This window comes from Gopherus evgoodei, chromosome 20, assembly GCF_007399415.2.
Source record: "Gopherus evgoodei ecotype Sinaloan lineage chromosome 20, rGopEvg1_v1.p, whole genome shotgun sequence".
NCBI classification, from domain to species: domain Eukaryota; kingdom Metazoa; phylum Chordata; order Testudines; family Testudinidae; genus Gopherus; species Gopherus evgoodei.
Window position 1 is genome coordinate 9209990 of NC_044341.1, and position 18219 is coordinate 9228208.

An 18219-nucleotide genomic window follows, 5' to 3' on the forward strand; every position below is an offset into this window, starting at 1 on the left:
ACCCCCTGACAACCACCCCGAACTCCCCTGCCCTCTATCCAACCCCCCCCGCTCCCTGCCCGCGCTGCCTGGAGCACCGGTGGCTGCCGGCACTACAGCCACACCACCCGGCTGGAGCCAGGCCATGCTGCCACCGCCACCACACAGCACAGAGACTGAGTCAGGCCGGGCTCTGCAGCTGCGCTGCCCCAGGAGTTCACAGCCCTGCCGCCCAGAGCATTGCACCAGCGGCAAAGCAAGCGAGCTGAGGGTGAGGGGGAACAGTGGAGGAGGGGCCAGGGATGAGCCTCCCGGGCAGGGGCTTGGAGGCCGGCAGGATGGTCCTGCGGGCTGTAGCTTGCCCACCCCTGCTCTAGGCACTTGATGATGCTGTACCTATGCCAAAGGAAAGTTGAGCCAGCTCTTTAAATACACATGCACACTAGCTTAGCAACTACCTCTCTTCTTTTTTTCTCTCTCTCTCTTAATAAAGGAAATGGATGACGGGCTCGAGGAGGCATTTTCAAGGTAATTCTAATAACTCTTTACAAGTTTATGGCACTAGGGACCAACCCAAGAGACCTGACTATGACTCGTTTTAATGATGCTTCTAATCTAATCCGCTCCTATGATCTGACCCGGGGAGCAACCCAAACGGTGCTTCAACTCTTAATTGAAAGATAGACTTGGAGGCTGGTCAATAGTCAAAATATTTGACTAACCTTTTAAAGGTGGAGATAGGTGTGTGTGATGGGGGAATCGAATTCCCCAAACATAGCATGGGGATAGTGTCTCCTCTTACTGGAAGGGATATGCTAGTCCAGGGGTAGGCAACCTATGGCACGTGAGCTGATTTTCAGTGGCACTCACACTGCCCGGGTCCTGGCCACCAGTCGGGGTAGGTGGGGGGGGGCTCTGCATTTTTATTTAATTTTAAATGAAGCTTCTTAAACATTTTAAAAACCTTATTTACATACAACAATAGTTTAGGTATGTATGATAGACTTATAAAAAGAGACCATCTAAAAACATTAAAATATATGACTGGCATGCGGAACCTTAAATTAGAGTGAATAAATGAAGATTAGGCACAGCACTTCGGAAAGGTTGCCGACCCGTGTGCTATTCGCTCAACTGGCAGCGTCTAGTCCCCATGCTAGCAGGAGAGATCTTGGCCTCATCTTCTTGCACTTTTGACTTGCCTCTTTCCTGCTTCTCCCCATGTTAGTGTAACACTAAAATAGTATTTACACTGCCATCCCCCAGATGAACTGCAAACATGTAACCAAGGGGTAAGACTCTCTAACTCAGATCTAGTTCATCACCTAACCAAGGGATTATCTATGTTCGAATCCTTGTATTGCTGTAACAAAAGCAACTTGGTTACAGAGCAAATCCCTAATATCTACCTATTTGAACCATACTTACAGTAGTTAAGGTTAGTTCAGCTTATAGTGCAAAAACAGTGAGTATACTAGGCTTAAGGTGGAAGGCTCGCTCTCCTTACCTCTGGTGTTCATTGTGGAAGGAGACGTTGCAAATCATTCCTAAATCATTAAAGGGATGCTGTCAACTTAAATCCTACTCCAAACACGTTTCCTCACCTATGTTACTAAAGAACGTATTGGACTACTTGAAACTGAACTTTAATAATCAAATTTTACTAATCACTATCTCCAGTCCCCCCAGTATGGACATGGAATTGTCAGTTTCACTATACTTGTCACAATGGTTAGGCTGCAAATGCGGCAGGAGCACATTGATTAATCTGTTCCCAATGGAATTTAGCCAATCGTGAGAACTTTCTTTCCGTTGGTCTTTCTTTTAAAAGCATCATTATGGTTTTGGTTTGGCTTTTGTTGTGTTTTTGTTTTTATATATATATATATAGTAATTATAATAACTATAAAATATTTGGGGTGAAATTTGAGTTGATTGTCTAAGATCTATTATATGAACTCCAAATATCTTTTGTGCAAGGGAGAGTTGGCACTGAAGTATTAGGCTTGTACGTTTGGAATTTAGTAATATAACAACAAAAAGGTGGGACTTTAACTTTCATAAACATTTACAGTGTCCTGGGATGAAAGATCCTGTTAAAAATGACCCTACAGGCAGACCACCATTATCACTTCAGATCTGAACACAGCCTCAAAATACTATTTTTTTCTAAAGAGCAAAATTTTAGAACAGGCTCCTGAGAACCAGGAGTGCTGCTGTGAGCTGTTGGAATGATTGTGGATGGCAGTAAATTACATACTGGCTGTTTGCTCAGGTATTCCTGGAATGGTGAAAATTTAGACATTTTTTTTGGTGAGGCTGCTTTGGTCAGTGTGTTCTTTTAATTGAGATAAGGTCCCTGCTAACAAGGCACCAGTCAGTGCTAGCTTAGGAGGAAAAAGACAGCATTTTGCCAGGCCTATAATGTAAAGGGAGCCCTCATCGCAAATGTAGACTGTCTTTAAGGTGAAACTCTGATAAGCCAGCAGAGAAGCAAGCATCAAGCTTCAGAGAGCTGCAAAGATCAGCTCTTTCCCTATTTAGTAGCATTTCTTTACAAGCTGTAGGAAGGATGTTGGAGTACGAAGCTCTGCATATAGCAGCATAGATGTGGGAAGTACAGAGGCTATAAACACCTTCCTTGTGGATAAAGGTGATCGGCTTATCTTTCTTCTCAGACTTGCTCAGTCTAGAACTAACCCTCACGTCCTGGACACTGGCCTGACTGCTGAAGATATCCAGAGTGCGGAAACCCTCTCGCCTGTAGACTGGGACAAAATCGATTCAAATGCGGCAGAGAAAGATGACCTGTTTGGGTTCTGAAGAACTCCTCCTCCACCGAACAGTTTGCAATAGAGTAACCACTAAAAATGAAAGGACTGAATGCGAACCCTTCTGGGTGAAGATCTGGAGGGATTTCTTGAAGGGTAGGTCTCCCATTCTTACAGATGCTGTTATCACCCCAACAACTGCTTAGACCAAAGCTTTAGACATTTAATCCATTTTTTTTAACCTTGCTTTTTATCTAAACAATGAGATGCTCTTGAATATATTTATTCAGTAACCGTTACAGTTTACATATATTATGGAAGTTAATTTTGTGTAGGATCCAGCAGTATAACGTGTACAGTCTTAGATGGCAATATACTGATGAAAGAGTATTCGGCAGAGCCTGCTGTCTTCCGAAAATGACTATCCAGCACCAAAGACTCTTTAGCATGTACATAATTTTTCTAAACACCTGAACATATAATTGCAATTGTAAGCACAACTGTTACCCATCCTTTGCTTTTAAAATAACTCCAGTTCTGCAGTTGTCTTCTTGCATTTCACCTTCTTGATCAACGAGGAGGGAAAGAACAACAGCTGATAGCAGTATTAAAATCAGAGGTAACAGGTTTTATTTTCCTTGTGAATGTCTGTGATAAAGCCCCATAGCTGTCAGCCATCAGTAATGGGTTGTCTGACACTTGGCTAGCTTTCAGGTTGGAGTTGGCCCACTTACCCAAAAGAGTTGGAGCTTTTCACTTTAAAAGCCTGAACTGAAAGTGGCCCAAAATATCAAAACAAACTGGGTGTTCATCTGTAACCTCTCTTCTCACCCAGAAGATACTCATCCAAAAACCACCACAATATTGCAGGTCTGTATCTCACAACCAACTTCTCACACTTTGTAATATTTTTGTCACTGTGGCTCTAAATCTGAAGACTTTAGTCGCACTGGTGGTCATAAAAAGGTTCTCTGGTAACACTTGGCTTTTGATTGTGCATTGAAAATTGCAGGTTGGATTGAACCAGTTGCATAATAGGTTGATGCTTAAACACTGGCTGCCTCTTACTGTGTGCACCTCTATCTGGTCTCCATACCAATCTCTCTGTAGTGGAGCTACTTAGTAGACCGAGGCAGAATTGGATTAAGTGAAACCAATATTTACCTGGATGTTCTTCCAAGAAAAAAAAAAAAATCCCCTGTATGCTACTTTGATGATTATCCTTCCAAGACCTACACCTCCTGAGAAGCTGAAAGAAAAATGCCACTCCTTAATCTCCTGTACTTCATGATTTGAAAATAAATAATGGTGATATAAGGATTTTGCTAATTAAAAGATTAAACTTAATGAGTGCATGGACACAGTGTTTGTGGCCTTGTGAGGAATATACTAATCTGTTTTATAGATTTGTAACTCGGTTCTGAAACACTATGTAGGGAATGAATTCGGCTTTTTATAAGTCTCCTAACGTACAAAGTAAAAATAAATAAATCTCTCAGGGGAGAGAAAATAATTGTATTAGGAAACAGCTGAATGACTCTTAACGTACAGACGATGCATTTTATAAAGGGTACTGTGATATGATAGCAGGGAGCTGTGAAGCTGACTCATCATGTCTACTATAAAATCTTGGTGCCCCTTTCTCCTGCAAAAGCAATCTTGCATCTTGTTTGGTCTCACCGGTAGCACACTGAGGAGCTGCACACTGAAGTTTTGTATATCTACTGTATGTCGATTGTATAAACAGCCCCCAGATTAAGTAAAGCTAGCTGTAGGCAAGCACTCTGCTCTCTGATTCCTTGGGGAGTTGTGATTTTTTTTTTCTTCCCCTAAAAGAATTTTTTGTTGCATGAACCATGAGGATTCAGCTATACATTAATTCCTCTTTTTCTAGAGATCCTTGGAGTATATACTTAGATATAGTATTCTGCATATATGTATATAGTCTTCTTTGCTGTAAAAAATATCTGTACTAATAAAAGTTCTACCTTTTTGAGTACCAGTGATGGCCTGCTTTAATGGGCAAACATGGTGGTGGCAAGAAAATTTAGCTTTTCACTGCTTCTCACATGCAACACTTACCTTCTCCCTCCCACATCTAATGGACAGTAAATGACCAGAAACTACCGTATGTAACACTTGTAGAATGCATGTCTTGATCAGTGTCTTCACAGCGGCCTACCTGTGGAGGAGTGATTGCTGGAGTGTTACTGTAATCAGCTGGCTAACTCTCTGACAAGCACATGCTTAAGTGATGTGCTTTCACTCAGCCCCCAGGTCAGAATCATCAGTTCTTTCCCAGGCTGTGCTGGGCTTTTGGCAGGCCATGGAGTGGGAGGTGCTTGGGGGAGGGCAGAGAGCGGTGGGTGACTGGGGAGGCCTTGGGGGAGGAGGCAGAGAAGAGGATGGGAAGAGGTGGGGCAAGGCTGCAGGGAAAGGGGTGGAGTGGGGCAGGGCCTCAGGGTGGGGGTGGAGCACCCACCAGGGAAAAATAAAAGTAAATGCCTGTGTACAATTAAATACACAAAGTAAAACTATTTCCCTATGTTTATTTCCCCCCCACTTCACAACTTCTTGTCAACTGCTGCAAATGGACCATTTTCATTACTGCTACAAAAAGTTTTTTGTTTTCTCTCCTGATAGTAATAGCTCACCTTAACTGATCACTCTCATTAGAGAGTGTATAGTAACACCCATTGTTTCATGTTCTCTGTGTATGTATATATATCTTCCTACGGTATTTTCCACTGCATGCATCCAATGAAGTGGGCTGTAGCCCACGAAAGCTTATACTCAAATAAATTTGTTAGTCTCCAAGGTGCCACAAGTACTCCTGGTCTTTTTGCAGATACAGACTAACATGGCTGCTATTCTGAAACCTCTAATTTGCAAGAATTTCTTAGACCATTCCATGAGAGGCGATAGCTAATTTTTACTGTTGCCTCTTCAAATCTGAATCGAAAAGATGCTTTTCTTAGCCTTGAAGTTTTGTTTATTCCACCCCATTTTTCTGCAAGCTTTGGAGGCAGTCTCCTGGGCTAACATTTAATCACTTAGCTAAAAATCGCCTCTTGAAGGGCAAATATAGAAATTCATTTTAGGATGTTGACAAATAGATTTAGTAAACCACGAGCATTGGAATATTCTCGAAATGTAACACTGAGCCAGTCTGGTAGTGAATGCTGAGTGGATCGGAGTTTACAAAGATTCCTTTCATCAGTGTCAAACTAACAAAAATTCCATACGTTCTTTCTCCCCCTCTGCTCCCCCAACTATTTAAATTGGCTGTTCCAGTCTAAGGATATGTCTCAAATTATGAATACTAACTATCCTGTCTGGTCTTTCATGCATAACTGATAAAGGTACCAAGGAACAAATTGATCTGTCAATTCTGATGTGACCTTTTGAGTGTCTGTGTAGAAATGTTATGAATCCGTTTTCCTTCAGCTGTGTAAAACTGTCTCCTTTGCTGCCATTTTTAGAACCATTTAGGAAGCCAAATGCATTGTGGGGAGCAGCTGTACTTTTTTTTTCCCCCTCTCTCCCTAGGTGAGTGTGTTGCACCGTTTAGCTAGTTGTCCTACTGCAGATGTGGTGCGACACGGCTATTACTATGAGAACGCATGCCTGTGCTCACCAGGTGGGCAGTCTGAGCTGCTGATTTGGTGGCTATTCTGTAATGGCTGGCTGAGCACATCTCTCTAAGCTAGGTGGCTTGTACTATAGCCACTGAATTCTAAGACAGTAGTCAGCTCTCCTGTCAGAGCAATTCCTCTCCTCCAGCGGATTCTAATTTCCATTTCCTAGAGTATGGGTCTCCCCCCACCCCTTTCTGTCCTATTCACCCCCTCTTTCACTAGTCGCTGAATAACGTTCTTAAGGCACTGTCATTGTTCTTCCACATAGATTACTCGTGCTAGCTTCTTTTAATGCATCCTAAGAGGTAGAAGCACAGAGGAAAGGCCAGCACTGTGTGTCTGGCCAAGTTTCCAGTCCAGGCTGGGGTGATAGGTGGGGGGGGGGGGCACGGAATGTACATATCCCCCACCAGAGCAGGAAAGGAAGAGGTTAATTCCCTGCAAGGACGCTTTGTCTGCTGATTGGAACAAGAGTTTCCTCCTGGACTCTGCAGAGCAGGTATTTAAACCAGCAGGGGAGGCAAACAGGCTGAGGGAGTCTCTGAAGGAAGAGGAGGAGTGGAGCCAGGTGCTTGCCAGTGCCAGCCTGACAGCAAAGGGAGGAGAACTCCAGACCGGCTTGTTTTCTCTCTGCTCCAGCTGCTCTCAGATAAGATTTGACTCCTTATTTTCCTTTCAGGAGTTAAAGGGGCCTGTCAGGGCCTGGGCAGCAGAGAAGCCTGGGGCTAGTTACAGAGAAACAGGTTGGAATCATAAAGGGGCAGTAACCCTTGACACCCTTTTTCACTCCGCACCCCACCCCCCAAAAAAATTGCTGATGCTCTATCTACACTTCACTTTAGTTGGTCAGGAGTGGGGGGCGGGGGACCCACACCCTGACCAGCCAAAGTTTTACTGATGAAAAGTGCCAGTGTGGACAACTCGCTGGGGTTGGTTTTGTTTTGCCAGCAGGAGAGTTCTCGCCTGCCAGCAAAGAGCAGCTGCATGGGACATCTCACAGCGGCACAGAATAGACGGAGCCTGAGCCTGACTTTACAGCCTCAGTCTTGTGTGCATGTAGGGCAGCGAATCTTCCGCACAAAGCAAACTTAGCTCAGATACGCAGTGAGCTCTTGCAAGCAGGTTCACGCCAATTTTAGTGGCAAACTGCTGTGCACTATCTCAAGCTCTGCTGCAAGTCATGTGCTAAGCCAGCTAACCTCCATGCACTGTCTAATGCTTGGTGCAGGCTGTTAAGTGTTTAGAGGTGAGGGAACTTGTCTGCAATGAAGATGAGAAAAATTCCTTCTCCTCCTCCTCCTCCTGCTGCTGAAGTGATCGTTGGGCTTTAAGTGCCTGGTACAGCTGTGCCTCTGAAGTGCTGGGTTTGTCGCTGTGGGCTGGAACTAATGGTACAGAAGGCTTAATGACTTGAGGCATCCTGCAGATGTTGGCAGGTATGAACAAGGAAGCTAAGTATAAGTGGATCTTCAGTCTTTTGCCGGAGAACTTCTGGGCAGGTAAAGAAACCTGCAGACAGCCCGAGCTGGACTGTAGGTAGTCAGCTTCTTTAGCGGCTGGGGTAACCTTGTCTGACTCGGATGAAGTACCCTATACTTAAGACCTTCTAAATCTATTGTGCTTCGCTATGTCCAGCCCTTCCCACAATGTTAAATGAATCACTTTGAGTAATGGCCAGGCTTCTGTGTGTCTGCAAAACTGGCTGACTTAATTTTTTGCCCTTTCAGAATATTTTATATCCATATCCCCAAACTGCCTGTAACTCTGTCTATAGCTGGGGATAAGGTTAGTGCTTAAAGTGTGTGGGAGGGTGTCCAAAGGGGTCACAGATCGGACCCGAAAACAACTTCATTCAACCCAGGCTGCTCTCAAGTGCTGTCTTGCCAAAGCTCCTGCTCCCAGAATGTGATAGGACTGCCCCCTCCCCCAAAAAACCACTTTTTTTCAGATCACTAAGCACTGAGTAGGGCTATACCTTGCTGTCTAAGAGGTAACATGACCTAATGCCTCAGCCACAGAACCATAATGTCTAGGTTCTCTTCCCAGATCTGCCACAACCTCCATTTCCCCATCTGTATAATGGGAGCAATGCCAATTTCACAGAGAAGCCGTGAGAGACAGTTCATTGATGTCAGTCAAGTGTTTTGTGATCCTTTGATGGTAGGTGTTACAGACTGGCATAAAGTTGTCTTGTTCATGATCAGAACTTCTAGCATTGCAGATGCTGAGGTCTTAAGCTCTCTCTCTTCCACCCCACCCCACCCCCCGCTCTACTTTCTGGAGTGCTGAAAGCTAGAGTGAATTTGTAAATTCACGATATGGGTGAGAGAGCTGCAGGCTATGGTGATCTGATCCAGACCATATGTTTTTTAAAACTACAAATGAAAAAAGCAACGTTTAATCTGAGCTCCTGAGAAGTGTGTTTTCTTTATAGCTAGCCCTGGAGTGCCTGGAACATAGCTGCCATTCAAGGTGTTTTGGGAGGGGGGGAGGTGTGCTCTTTTTTTTACTCTGTGAAACAAGCTGAGGGGGGAAATGACCTAACTCGTAAAGCAATGTGTGTGCTTTGTGACAGGGTGTGGGGTAGTGGGGGACTTGGGTTGAGCACTGATCTTTTCTGCTGTTACATTCCAGCTTTGCGTGACTAGGGTCTGCAACAATAGTAAACTGCCAGACCCCACCGATAGGCCCTTGCTTCTTGGAGCCAGTGGGAACTGAACTGGAACAAAATGCTTTGCAAAGGTTATGCTTGCTGAAAGATTCCTACCTGGATCAGAGAAAGGGAGAGTCCCATGAGAAACTAACCAGGGGTCAGTAAGCAACTGCTGACGTGACATTTTTTCCAAGAGTGTGTCTTCTTTTGAATGCCATCCAAACTCCAGCACTTAACGGCACGAGAAGGTATTGCAGGAAGAGACACTAGGAAAAAAAAAACAGCATTAGCAGTCTGCTTTTCCAAAGCTTCCCTGGGCAGGTGACTGTGGAGCTGCACATGTTCTAGAGAGAGAGTGAAAGGCTTCTTCCCCTCCTGGATTCAGCTGCAGGAGGAAAAATCCCCTGTGTGTTAAGTCCATACAGAACTGTTTTCACCCTCCACTCACAATAAAAGCAACTGAGCATCTCCTTATGAGTGTCTCCATCTTAGAAATGATCGGCAATGTACGTATGTTTTTCCCCAACGAAATCTTTTGCCATAAGATTTTTTCAGTCCAAATTTGGGGTGGGGGAGGATGTCTTTTTAGCAACCAAAAACTTAAAAACCAAAAAAAAGCCCCCCACCTTGAGTACTTTTGACAATCAAAGCTTTATTTCTGATGAAATTCCCAAGGGGTTGCATGTGGAGGTTTTTTGTTTTTCTATTGAGGGGAAAAATTTCAACTGACTCTCCTCCGCCTGCCTCTGTTCTTTCTGGCTCCAATTCGTGTTTCATTTTTGCCAGTGTAACAGCTGCATTTCCATCAAACTCTAGTCACAGTAGCATCTCCTACGTGCTAGATGTCTTTCAAATACTCAAGCATCCCTGCTCCCAAGAGCTGTCTGTCTTGCAATAGACAGATACAGGGCAGTTAGCAGAAGGAGAACAGCCAACTCCACAAGTCAGTCTGATTCACTGGAAACCACGTGGCAGAAGGAAGGTGTGACTGAGCATATTAGACTGAGCCCCCCTGCTGGATTGGAGTGAGGAGGAAATGCAAAAGGAAGAGAGGTCGTCCAACTATTAAAAGCTGTAGGAAGAGGAAGCCTTGTGAGAGACAACTTTGTGAATGCAGCCCAAAGAGGAAGCTAGAAGGTACTTGGCAACAGTAGTGGGAATGGACATGCCTGCCCCAGGGAACAAATGCACAGGTAGAAAGGAATCGCCACCTCTGAGAACATTTTCCACAGGACCCTGGTTCTTCTTTAGGAGACCATTGTGTGTTACTAAAGAAAAGGGACTGTTAAATTACCAGCATCTTGGGGGTGGGGGGAATAGTGAGCTAAAGCTGGATTACTTGCTTGTACTTTCTGGCCCTAATGCTCCTCTCTATTGCCAGTTTACATTGAGAGCAGCACCACAGACAATGGTGTTACATTAGCGTGAGTGGAGAAGTGGGCCCTCTGTTCTTTCACAGGTTCTCTCTACAGTCAAGGTGAGTTTCCATGGAGTAAATAGAGGAAGGGTCTCTGGCTTTGTCCCACTGACTCTTCTCCCCATTGCATGTACCCTGCCTTCCCCAGTCTCCTAAAAGTTTGGAGACTTGAAACCAGTTTTGTAAACTGAGGCTTCTTTGCTAATTCAGATTCGAGTTCTATGTTGACTGCCAAAATTGGTGGGAAGGAGCACTTTGTTCATGGCTCTGGGTAATACTTGTTGACCAGATACTAATCTTTATGGCACAAGTAATTATGATAGCAGGTTCACCAGTAAGAATCTGTAGGAAACTAACAAGATCTACTTGCTCCTTAAGGACTTTCCTAACTGACCAGGAGGAGCATTCTGGGCAAGAATAGCTGTCTGCTTCACGGAGAGAGGCTTGGGAAAGAAGAAATGGAATCCAGCTGGGTTATCTACCCTGTGTCTGGTCAACTGCACTCTTAGGGCAGCACTTTCAGAAATAGCTATTTGACTTTTGGGGAGCCCAACTTCAGACCTCATGCCTGATTTCTGCCCTTTATTCAGTATGGTGTATTTAAAATTGTATGCTATCATTTTAAACTTCAGGGTTGTTGGGTTTTTTTTCCCCTTGATCTAGCTTGAAGGCTAGGGGGCTGTGTAGGGAAGCATGCGATCTGGTCCTAGCAGCAGTCTGTGGAGAGTCAGCAGAGAATAAGATGGGGTGAGTTGTGCATTAGGGAGCAGCCTGTTTTGTCTCTCCCTGTTTTGACGTTCTAGCATGTTATCATTCTGATTTCTAGGAATTAAAGTAACATCAGCTTGTGACCTTCCAGCAGGATTAATTTAGGGTGTTTTTTAAACTTCTATTTGTGTAGCCTGTGAACACAGCACCCGCAACGAGCCTCCAACAGTCAGCATTCCTGAAAGTCAAGCTCTAGGTGTCTCCAGTTGGGTACCCAAGATTAGAGGCCACATTTGAAAACTTGACCTTTTTTGGCCCTTTATAACCTTAGGCCTTTTGAAGGGACAGAATAGGCACTTAAAGGAAACATCCCTGTAGCAGGAGCAGGGTAGAATGTTTGAGGTGTCTTTGTACAAACTGGTAGCTGCGGTGGGATTTTTTAAAAAAAGCCTAAACTCTTCCCCTTGCATTCAGCGAGAGAAGAGTTCTGAAAATCCCATGCTTGCTGTCTTGCTCTTTCTTTAACTTTTTTTTATTCTTTTCTCCTCTTCTACCCTCGCTCATGCCAACCATACACACATTTATGGGAGTGTTAAAGTTTGGGCCAAAGTCGTTCTATACACTCTAAGAATCATAAGCTGGTCAAGCTGCTACTGTGAACGTGTAGGACAGAAAGGTGCAGCTTACTGAGAACTCCGGTGAAGCCAAAATTGTAGATACGGGGGTGAGAGAGGGAGGACACATGGAACACTTCTGCAGTGTATTAAACAGAGCACCATTTACAGCCTCAGCTGGTAGATGGAAGCAGAGACTTGCGTCCTGTTCGGGTTCTTATGCCTTACTCATCGCCACAGTATTTGAGTGCCTGTTGGCAAAGCTCTTGGAGATCCATGTGGCGTAAGCTAGTGTCTGTAAGACCCAATGTGCATATTTCATGTCAAATCGGTGACTGCTCTATTTTCAGGAAGACTTGTCCGTCCGTCTCTTCCCCCCACCCCCGGTCCGTCTCTCCCCCCCTCCCTGGGTAAAAGTAAGTTTAGGCTAATTATAATTAACTTGGTGTGACTGCATCAGAATCTTTGGGGTTGTGTCCATCCTCCACGAAAGGAGGAAAGAGATCAGCAAAGATCCAGGCTCAGAAACGTTAACCTGAGGAAGTACTGGTGTAACACATGCTTGCTAACACTTGTCATTTATCACTCATCTGGCCGTTATCCACTCCTTGTGGAAGAAAAATGATGATCAAGGATCTGAGTCAAATTCCACAAGCTCATTGGAGAGATTCCTATTGACTGCAGTGGGCTTTGGCTCAGGCTAACTGGGGAGCCTGTGTACGGCGTATCGCCAGCGGTAGCTTAGCTAGGCTTGGCAGGTACCTTGCATTCAGGTGCAGAAGCAGGTTTCCTGGCCAAACTCTTCTAACAAGGCACCCACCCAAAAGCCTGAACGCAGCATCTCTTTGCAGCTTTGACCCCCTCCATCCCTCTTTCCTCACAGGGGGACCAGATCAAGGAAGGCAAAGCAATAGTTACTGTTAGCTAGTGCTGCTTTGACCAGTCTGAGTGTCTTCAGCAAATGTCTTTCCACCTCCCGGGAAGATGTGTTAATTGAGATAGAGGCAGGTGAAGTGCTATATGTCACTCAGGCCAGGTACAGGACTGACCAGCCATTTCAGCCAGCTTGTTACTATGTTATAGGGTTTAAAAATGTATATAAATGTAATGTTTCTTCTAAACAGTGACTGAGGAACTAGCAGGTGCTGTCCAAGAAATAGTCTCTTGTGTCCTTCAAATTAGAATGTAGAGAGCCGTGTTTTCCCCCCAAACCCTTGACATCTGAGCCCCCTGCTCTGTGGTAGTAAAAGGCCTAATCTATGGTTCATTGTTCAGAGCTGGTTGTACAGCTTTTCATAATATACTTCCTCTCCTTTCTTTCAGGCTGTCACGTAGGGTGATTGCGTGCAGTGTTTTAAAGTTAGCGTTGGCATCTGACCACACCCTTGGAAATGGATGGGTCCCTTCACGCCTCTCATATTGTCCCAGGCATTCTGCATGTTCTGGCAGATATCTCTGTATTGGTTACACTGGGGTCACCTTGGCAAGATTTTCTTTGCAAAGATAACAGCTAGAGCCTCATGCTTCTGATGAAAGTTGAGGCTGTGAAGAACACTGGAGAGGCCAGTTCACAACTCCCCAGCTTGGCCTTTGCCCCCTACTCTTCAGGAAGTGATGGGTTTTCCTAAAGAGAGAACACTGCAATGCAGTGGCAACTGGTTTTACAGTGCTAGCTGCAGATGGAGTGTCTGACTTGGCTCGCCATGGTCACATCCGTGGTAAATCCACTTCCAGCAACGACCTCACTTCCCACTAGTGATTACGCTGCTTTCCAAAAAGTAATTCCAGCTACACTTTTGTAGCTCCCTGTAGCAGGGTCGTCCCCTGCTCTGCCCTGAAGGGCTTAAAACAGCCCAGGAGAGGGCTGTGACTGGGGGCAAGAAACCTGGGCTGATTGGGAGAAAGCAGGCTCACCTGTGGCCAGGTCCCAATCAGGCCCAGCTAGCCCCTATAAGAGGCAGTGAACCAGGAGCCCAGATAGTCTCTCTCTGTTTGCAGAGGGAGCTGGGCCTGGCTGCAGGGAGCTAGAGACAAAGTACCTGAGTGGAGCAGGGCTGGGGACAGGCTGGGTTGCTCCAGCCTGCATAGCCCCAGGCTGCAGCCTAGCATTGAGCTTAAAGGTACTGGGGGGTGCAGAGGGCAGCCCAGGGGTAGGCCAAGGCAGCAAGTCCAAACCCCACCCTTGCCAGTGATGAGTGGCTGATACTGCAGTCTGCCGCAGGGTGTGGGAGCTGGACGATGACTGGCAGTAGCTGTATACTGAGGTGAGGTGGGGATAGTGGGTGTGGGTTCCCCGGGGAGGGGAGACCCTGAGAGCAAGAAGTTACTGTCAGGGGGCAGCATCCCATGTAAAAGGGCACCAGGTCCTGGGAGGGACACGGAGGCCAGACGACAGGCAGATCATCGGCCTGCAGAGGGCGCTCTGGAGCTGAAACTGAGCTAATTCCCTGAGTTACCAGCAGGAGGTGCCGCAGGGGTGAGTTTGCACGTCTACACTCCCTGTCCCCATCTGAATCCTGCCATGACATATCCACACTTGCTGCCCATTGGGGACTAGGTTTAAATACACCCCCCTCCTCCTCTTGCCCCTTTTAGTGGCATGAATTTTAATCTGACATCTGAGAGTTAGGCCTTTGGCCTCCTGATTACATACCCATTTGTACGAGCTTTAGGTCTCATTAATGAAATAAAATGTGTGACCGTATTAAATCTCTTCAGCCCAGGCAATTTTATCACTGTCACAGCATGAGTAAAACTGACAGTAACAAATAAAGCAGTTATGGCTCTGGCTTTTTTATTATTTTTAATGTGCTAGCTTTTTTGTTACTGGAAATTTACATTATAATGGAATGTGTCACTTTTCTAAAAAATGTACCCATAGCAACAGGAACATCTAAATTATTACAGGCTGATCACTTCCCTACAGGAGTGGCATCACATGCCTTTCAGAAACAGTCCCACAGGTGTGGGGTTTTAATAGGTTTTTTCCCTTTTGGCAAACAACTGTATATCCAGCGTTTTCTCAAGCAGTATTCCGCCTTTAGAAAAACCTACCCTTAACTGCCACCATGCTTTGTTAGCCAGAGTGAGATTTTTCAGGCATGATCTTGCAATTTTCAGTGGTGAAGTGTAACCCTTGCTTGTGCAAGTAAACCCCTATAGGTTACTCTAGTGTAAAGCTGCAATAACTCCCTTGAAGTCAGTGAATTTGCGCTGATGTAACTGAGATTAGAGCCTGGTTTGCTATCTCCACTGGGATTACTACACAGGAATAAGGATACTGCGCTCGCACACAGAGCTGAGGGAATTATTTTTTTCCAATTTGAGGGCATCCACATGGGAATGAGAAAAATCCAGGTTTAAGGCAAAGTGAAACCAATTAAAAAAATTATCAGATTAAAAAAAAAAACAACCTCAAAGTTTTGTTCTGAATTGGCCAAGACATTTTCGGTCAAGTCAATGGTTTTTTAATTGTTTAATTCAGCTATTTTCAGAGGTCTTTTCAAATTTGGCAAAGTGGGGAAAACAAAATGTGGCTTTGAAACGAAAGGTCGAAATAAAACATTCTGGCATTTAAAAAAAAAAAATTGGGGGTCTGAAACTGGTACTTAAGTTTGACCAAAATTCACAAATTAGAGTTGGAGCCCTGAATATTTTTTGTGGCCAAATTTCTGCTGAGTATTTCTGATTCTACCTTTAGGGGCAATATAAGAACCAATCTTTTTATTTCTTTTTTTTTTAAAGTTCTGTGAGACATCATCCTCAGAAACCAGCTTCACTGGATGCTGTCACTTTGAAATCTGATCGATTTAAAAAAAAAAAAATTAATGGTCTGGTCTTGGACATTGGATCTGTCTCTGTCTCCCTGCCAGTTTTTATGCTGTTACAATCAATTTCATATTCTCTAAAAATATTTTTCTCCATCCTCCTCACTAAAAAAAAAATAATAATAATAATAACACTTTACAAAAACCAAAGTGCTGTCAAATGTCTGACATAAAGACACTGGAGGAAAAAGGAAGACATGTTTTTCTCTAATCTCTTTCGCTTGTAAGGACTCATAAGTGCTACCTGTATTACTAGTAGGTTGGAAATGTCCAGACACAAAGGGATGATTTTTCAAAAATAGTTGACAGTGTCCCTTTTAAACACATTCAGTTACTGTATTGTAACTGAAATGACAGTAATAAAGGATTTATAGGCATGGTTAGATAGTTTAGGTTAAGAAAGCAGCTTTAATAAATATACATGCACATAGTAAGGAGACCTTAAATCAGACCTATAGCATATTAATACCAGAGGTTTCTGCTTGTGTCCGTTGGGTTCTTGTATCTTCCCCACTGTTGTGAAGTGTGAATTACGCTAATTGTCTACTGCATTCTACTTCTACCCCAGGATGGCTGCATTTCGGAGGTGATGTTTGTACTGACTAGAGTTTGCAAATTGCTGGGCAATGAATGGTGCTTTATAAATACTACTTATAGCTCAAGTCTTGCAGAACAAAATCTGGTTCCCGGAGAAGTGGCTGTCATTCAGCAAGGTCAACACAAAGCAGGATCTTCAAAATACAAGAGAAGTGATTTTTTTGTGCGTGTGTAAAGGTTTGAGAAATTATTGCAGCAATAGACGAGTGTGGCCAAGGCATCTAAGGTTTCAAGGATGCAGTTTTCATGGAGGAAGCTTTCAGCTTTAGTGTGTGGTTATAGTCTGTGATGTCTATACAATTGCTGTATTGGGAATGATGCGTATTCTGTGTCAGTGATTTTCTGTTCAAACTCGTTCAGTTTGCAACTAAAAAAAATAAAAAGTAATGTGGGAGGGTGATTGACACACACATCTGTCAGACCTGCAGATCAGGCTGGGATCTGTAAGTCACTCTGTTTCCTTTATGGCTCACCTAACATCACCCTTTGATAAAGATTCTAATTTTATGTTTTGAAGATGCATAGCCACAAAATAATCCAGCTCATTCTCTCTTGGTTTTATTAACTCTACAGGCTGATACGGTATATAAAATAGCTTTGAAAAGTAAGCACATGGAATAATAAACATGGAGCAGATCCTGAAGTGATACAAGCCATGGGATGCAGGATCACGGTACAAACTACTAGTCACATTTTTAAGTGCCCTGGCTGAATAACGCCACGCAAGTCAATATGATGATTATTATAAGGGAAGCTAGAGGAATATGGTTGAGATCGTGGGATAAAAAGGAACCACTGTGGGCTCAAAGAAATCGACCCAGTTACATGTGTTTCCATTTCTCTTTAGACATCTTACACAAGGAAATGCAGTGTTGCTGGGCTCAAAATCAGGTGGTTTTAATCCCGTACCTGACACGGAAGCAGCAGATGATTGAGGCAGCTGTAAACAAGTTAGGAGTATTACTTATTCACAGCAAAAGCCAGAGTAAGAAACATATGTTTTCCATCTGGCTAGCCAACGGCCTGGGGATGCTCTAGATTCCTATTGCATGATGCTGGCGACTGCAGCAGTCATGTGAGCTTCCCAAATGCAGACCCAGTGCATCATAAAATTGCCTAAATCCTACCTCTGTCTGTGTTTTTGCCATCAGTGCTGCATGGTTATATGAGGCTTCTGGGAAAGGGTTAATCTGTATAATCATCGGCCTCCACAACCAGCTGTGATCAGCAACAAGAACTTGCTCTGACTCTGTAATCATAATTTTTACTCTCCTTAGAGCGGGCAGGGGTGAAGTCCTGGACCTCTTCCACTAAATTTTTTCCTTTCACAGCTTGCTCCTGCAGTTTTAATTAAGTGCAATTGAGTCAATCTCTTGCAAGTGATTTTTATGAACTCACTTTCCGACTCTTATTCCAAGTACCGTATTGCATCATGGCATTTGGGGAGATGATAGATGTGGTGAGAGTCCTGGGAGCATCTTGATTTCAAGCAATTTTTAAGCAAGCTGATCTTGCAGGTCCACACTATGGTCACTGTGTCTCGTGGTGCATCCTCACTAGCAGGGCTTGCATGGAGCGCTGCACTATGGGTAGCTATCTCACAGTGCACGTAGCCGAGTGGAATTTTGGATTGGGCTTGCAATGCCTTATGGGACCAAAACATTGGCACAGGTGGTTATGGGCACATGGTGTTAGCCTCCCATAATGCACTTACCTCCCTCCTGTCCTCCCTCCCTGAAATCAACAGCAAACAAACCAAGCCTTTTTCGCACCTCTTTGCATAAGCCTGGGTTATCATGCTTTGGCATCCGCATGGATAAGCATGGAGCCCGCTCAGCTGTACACTGTTGTGAGCATTACAAACACCTCTCGCCTTATCCTGCAGTATTTACACCCCCAATACAGGAGCCACTACACCGAACAATGTGATGCCACGCAGGCAGCCCTGCAGGAAGACATAGAGCGAAGCAGTTCGCAGTTGCTGATGACAATCATGCATTATCTTGACATGGCTG

General features: G+C 44.4%; 1 protein-coding gene across 2 annotated transcripts in view; it reads left to right on the top strand.

Moving 5' to 3' along the window:
- Positions 1-4749, top strand: part of LDLRAP1 (low density lipoprotein receptor adaptor protein 1) — a 41986-nt gene extending 37237 nt beyond the window's left edge. For both annotated transcript variants that reach the window (XM_030539152.1, XM_030539151.1), the window contains exons 8-9: positions 473-507; positions 2658-4749. In XM_030539152.1, coding sequence (XP_030395012.1) covers positions 473-507; positions 2658-2802 — 180 coding nt within the window. In that variant the 3' untranslated portion in view covers positions 2803-4749. The remainder of the gene's footprint in view (positions 1-472; positions 508-2657) is intronic.
- The last annotated feature ends 13470 nt before the right edge of the window (positions 4750-18219 follow it).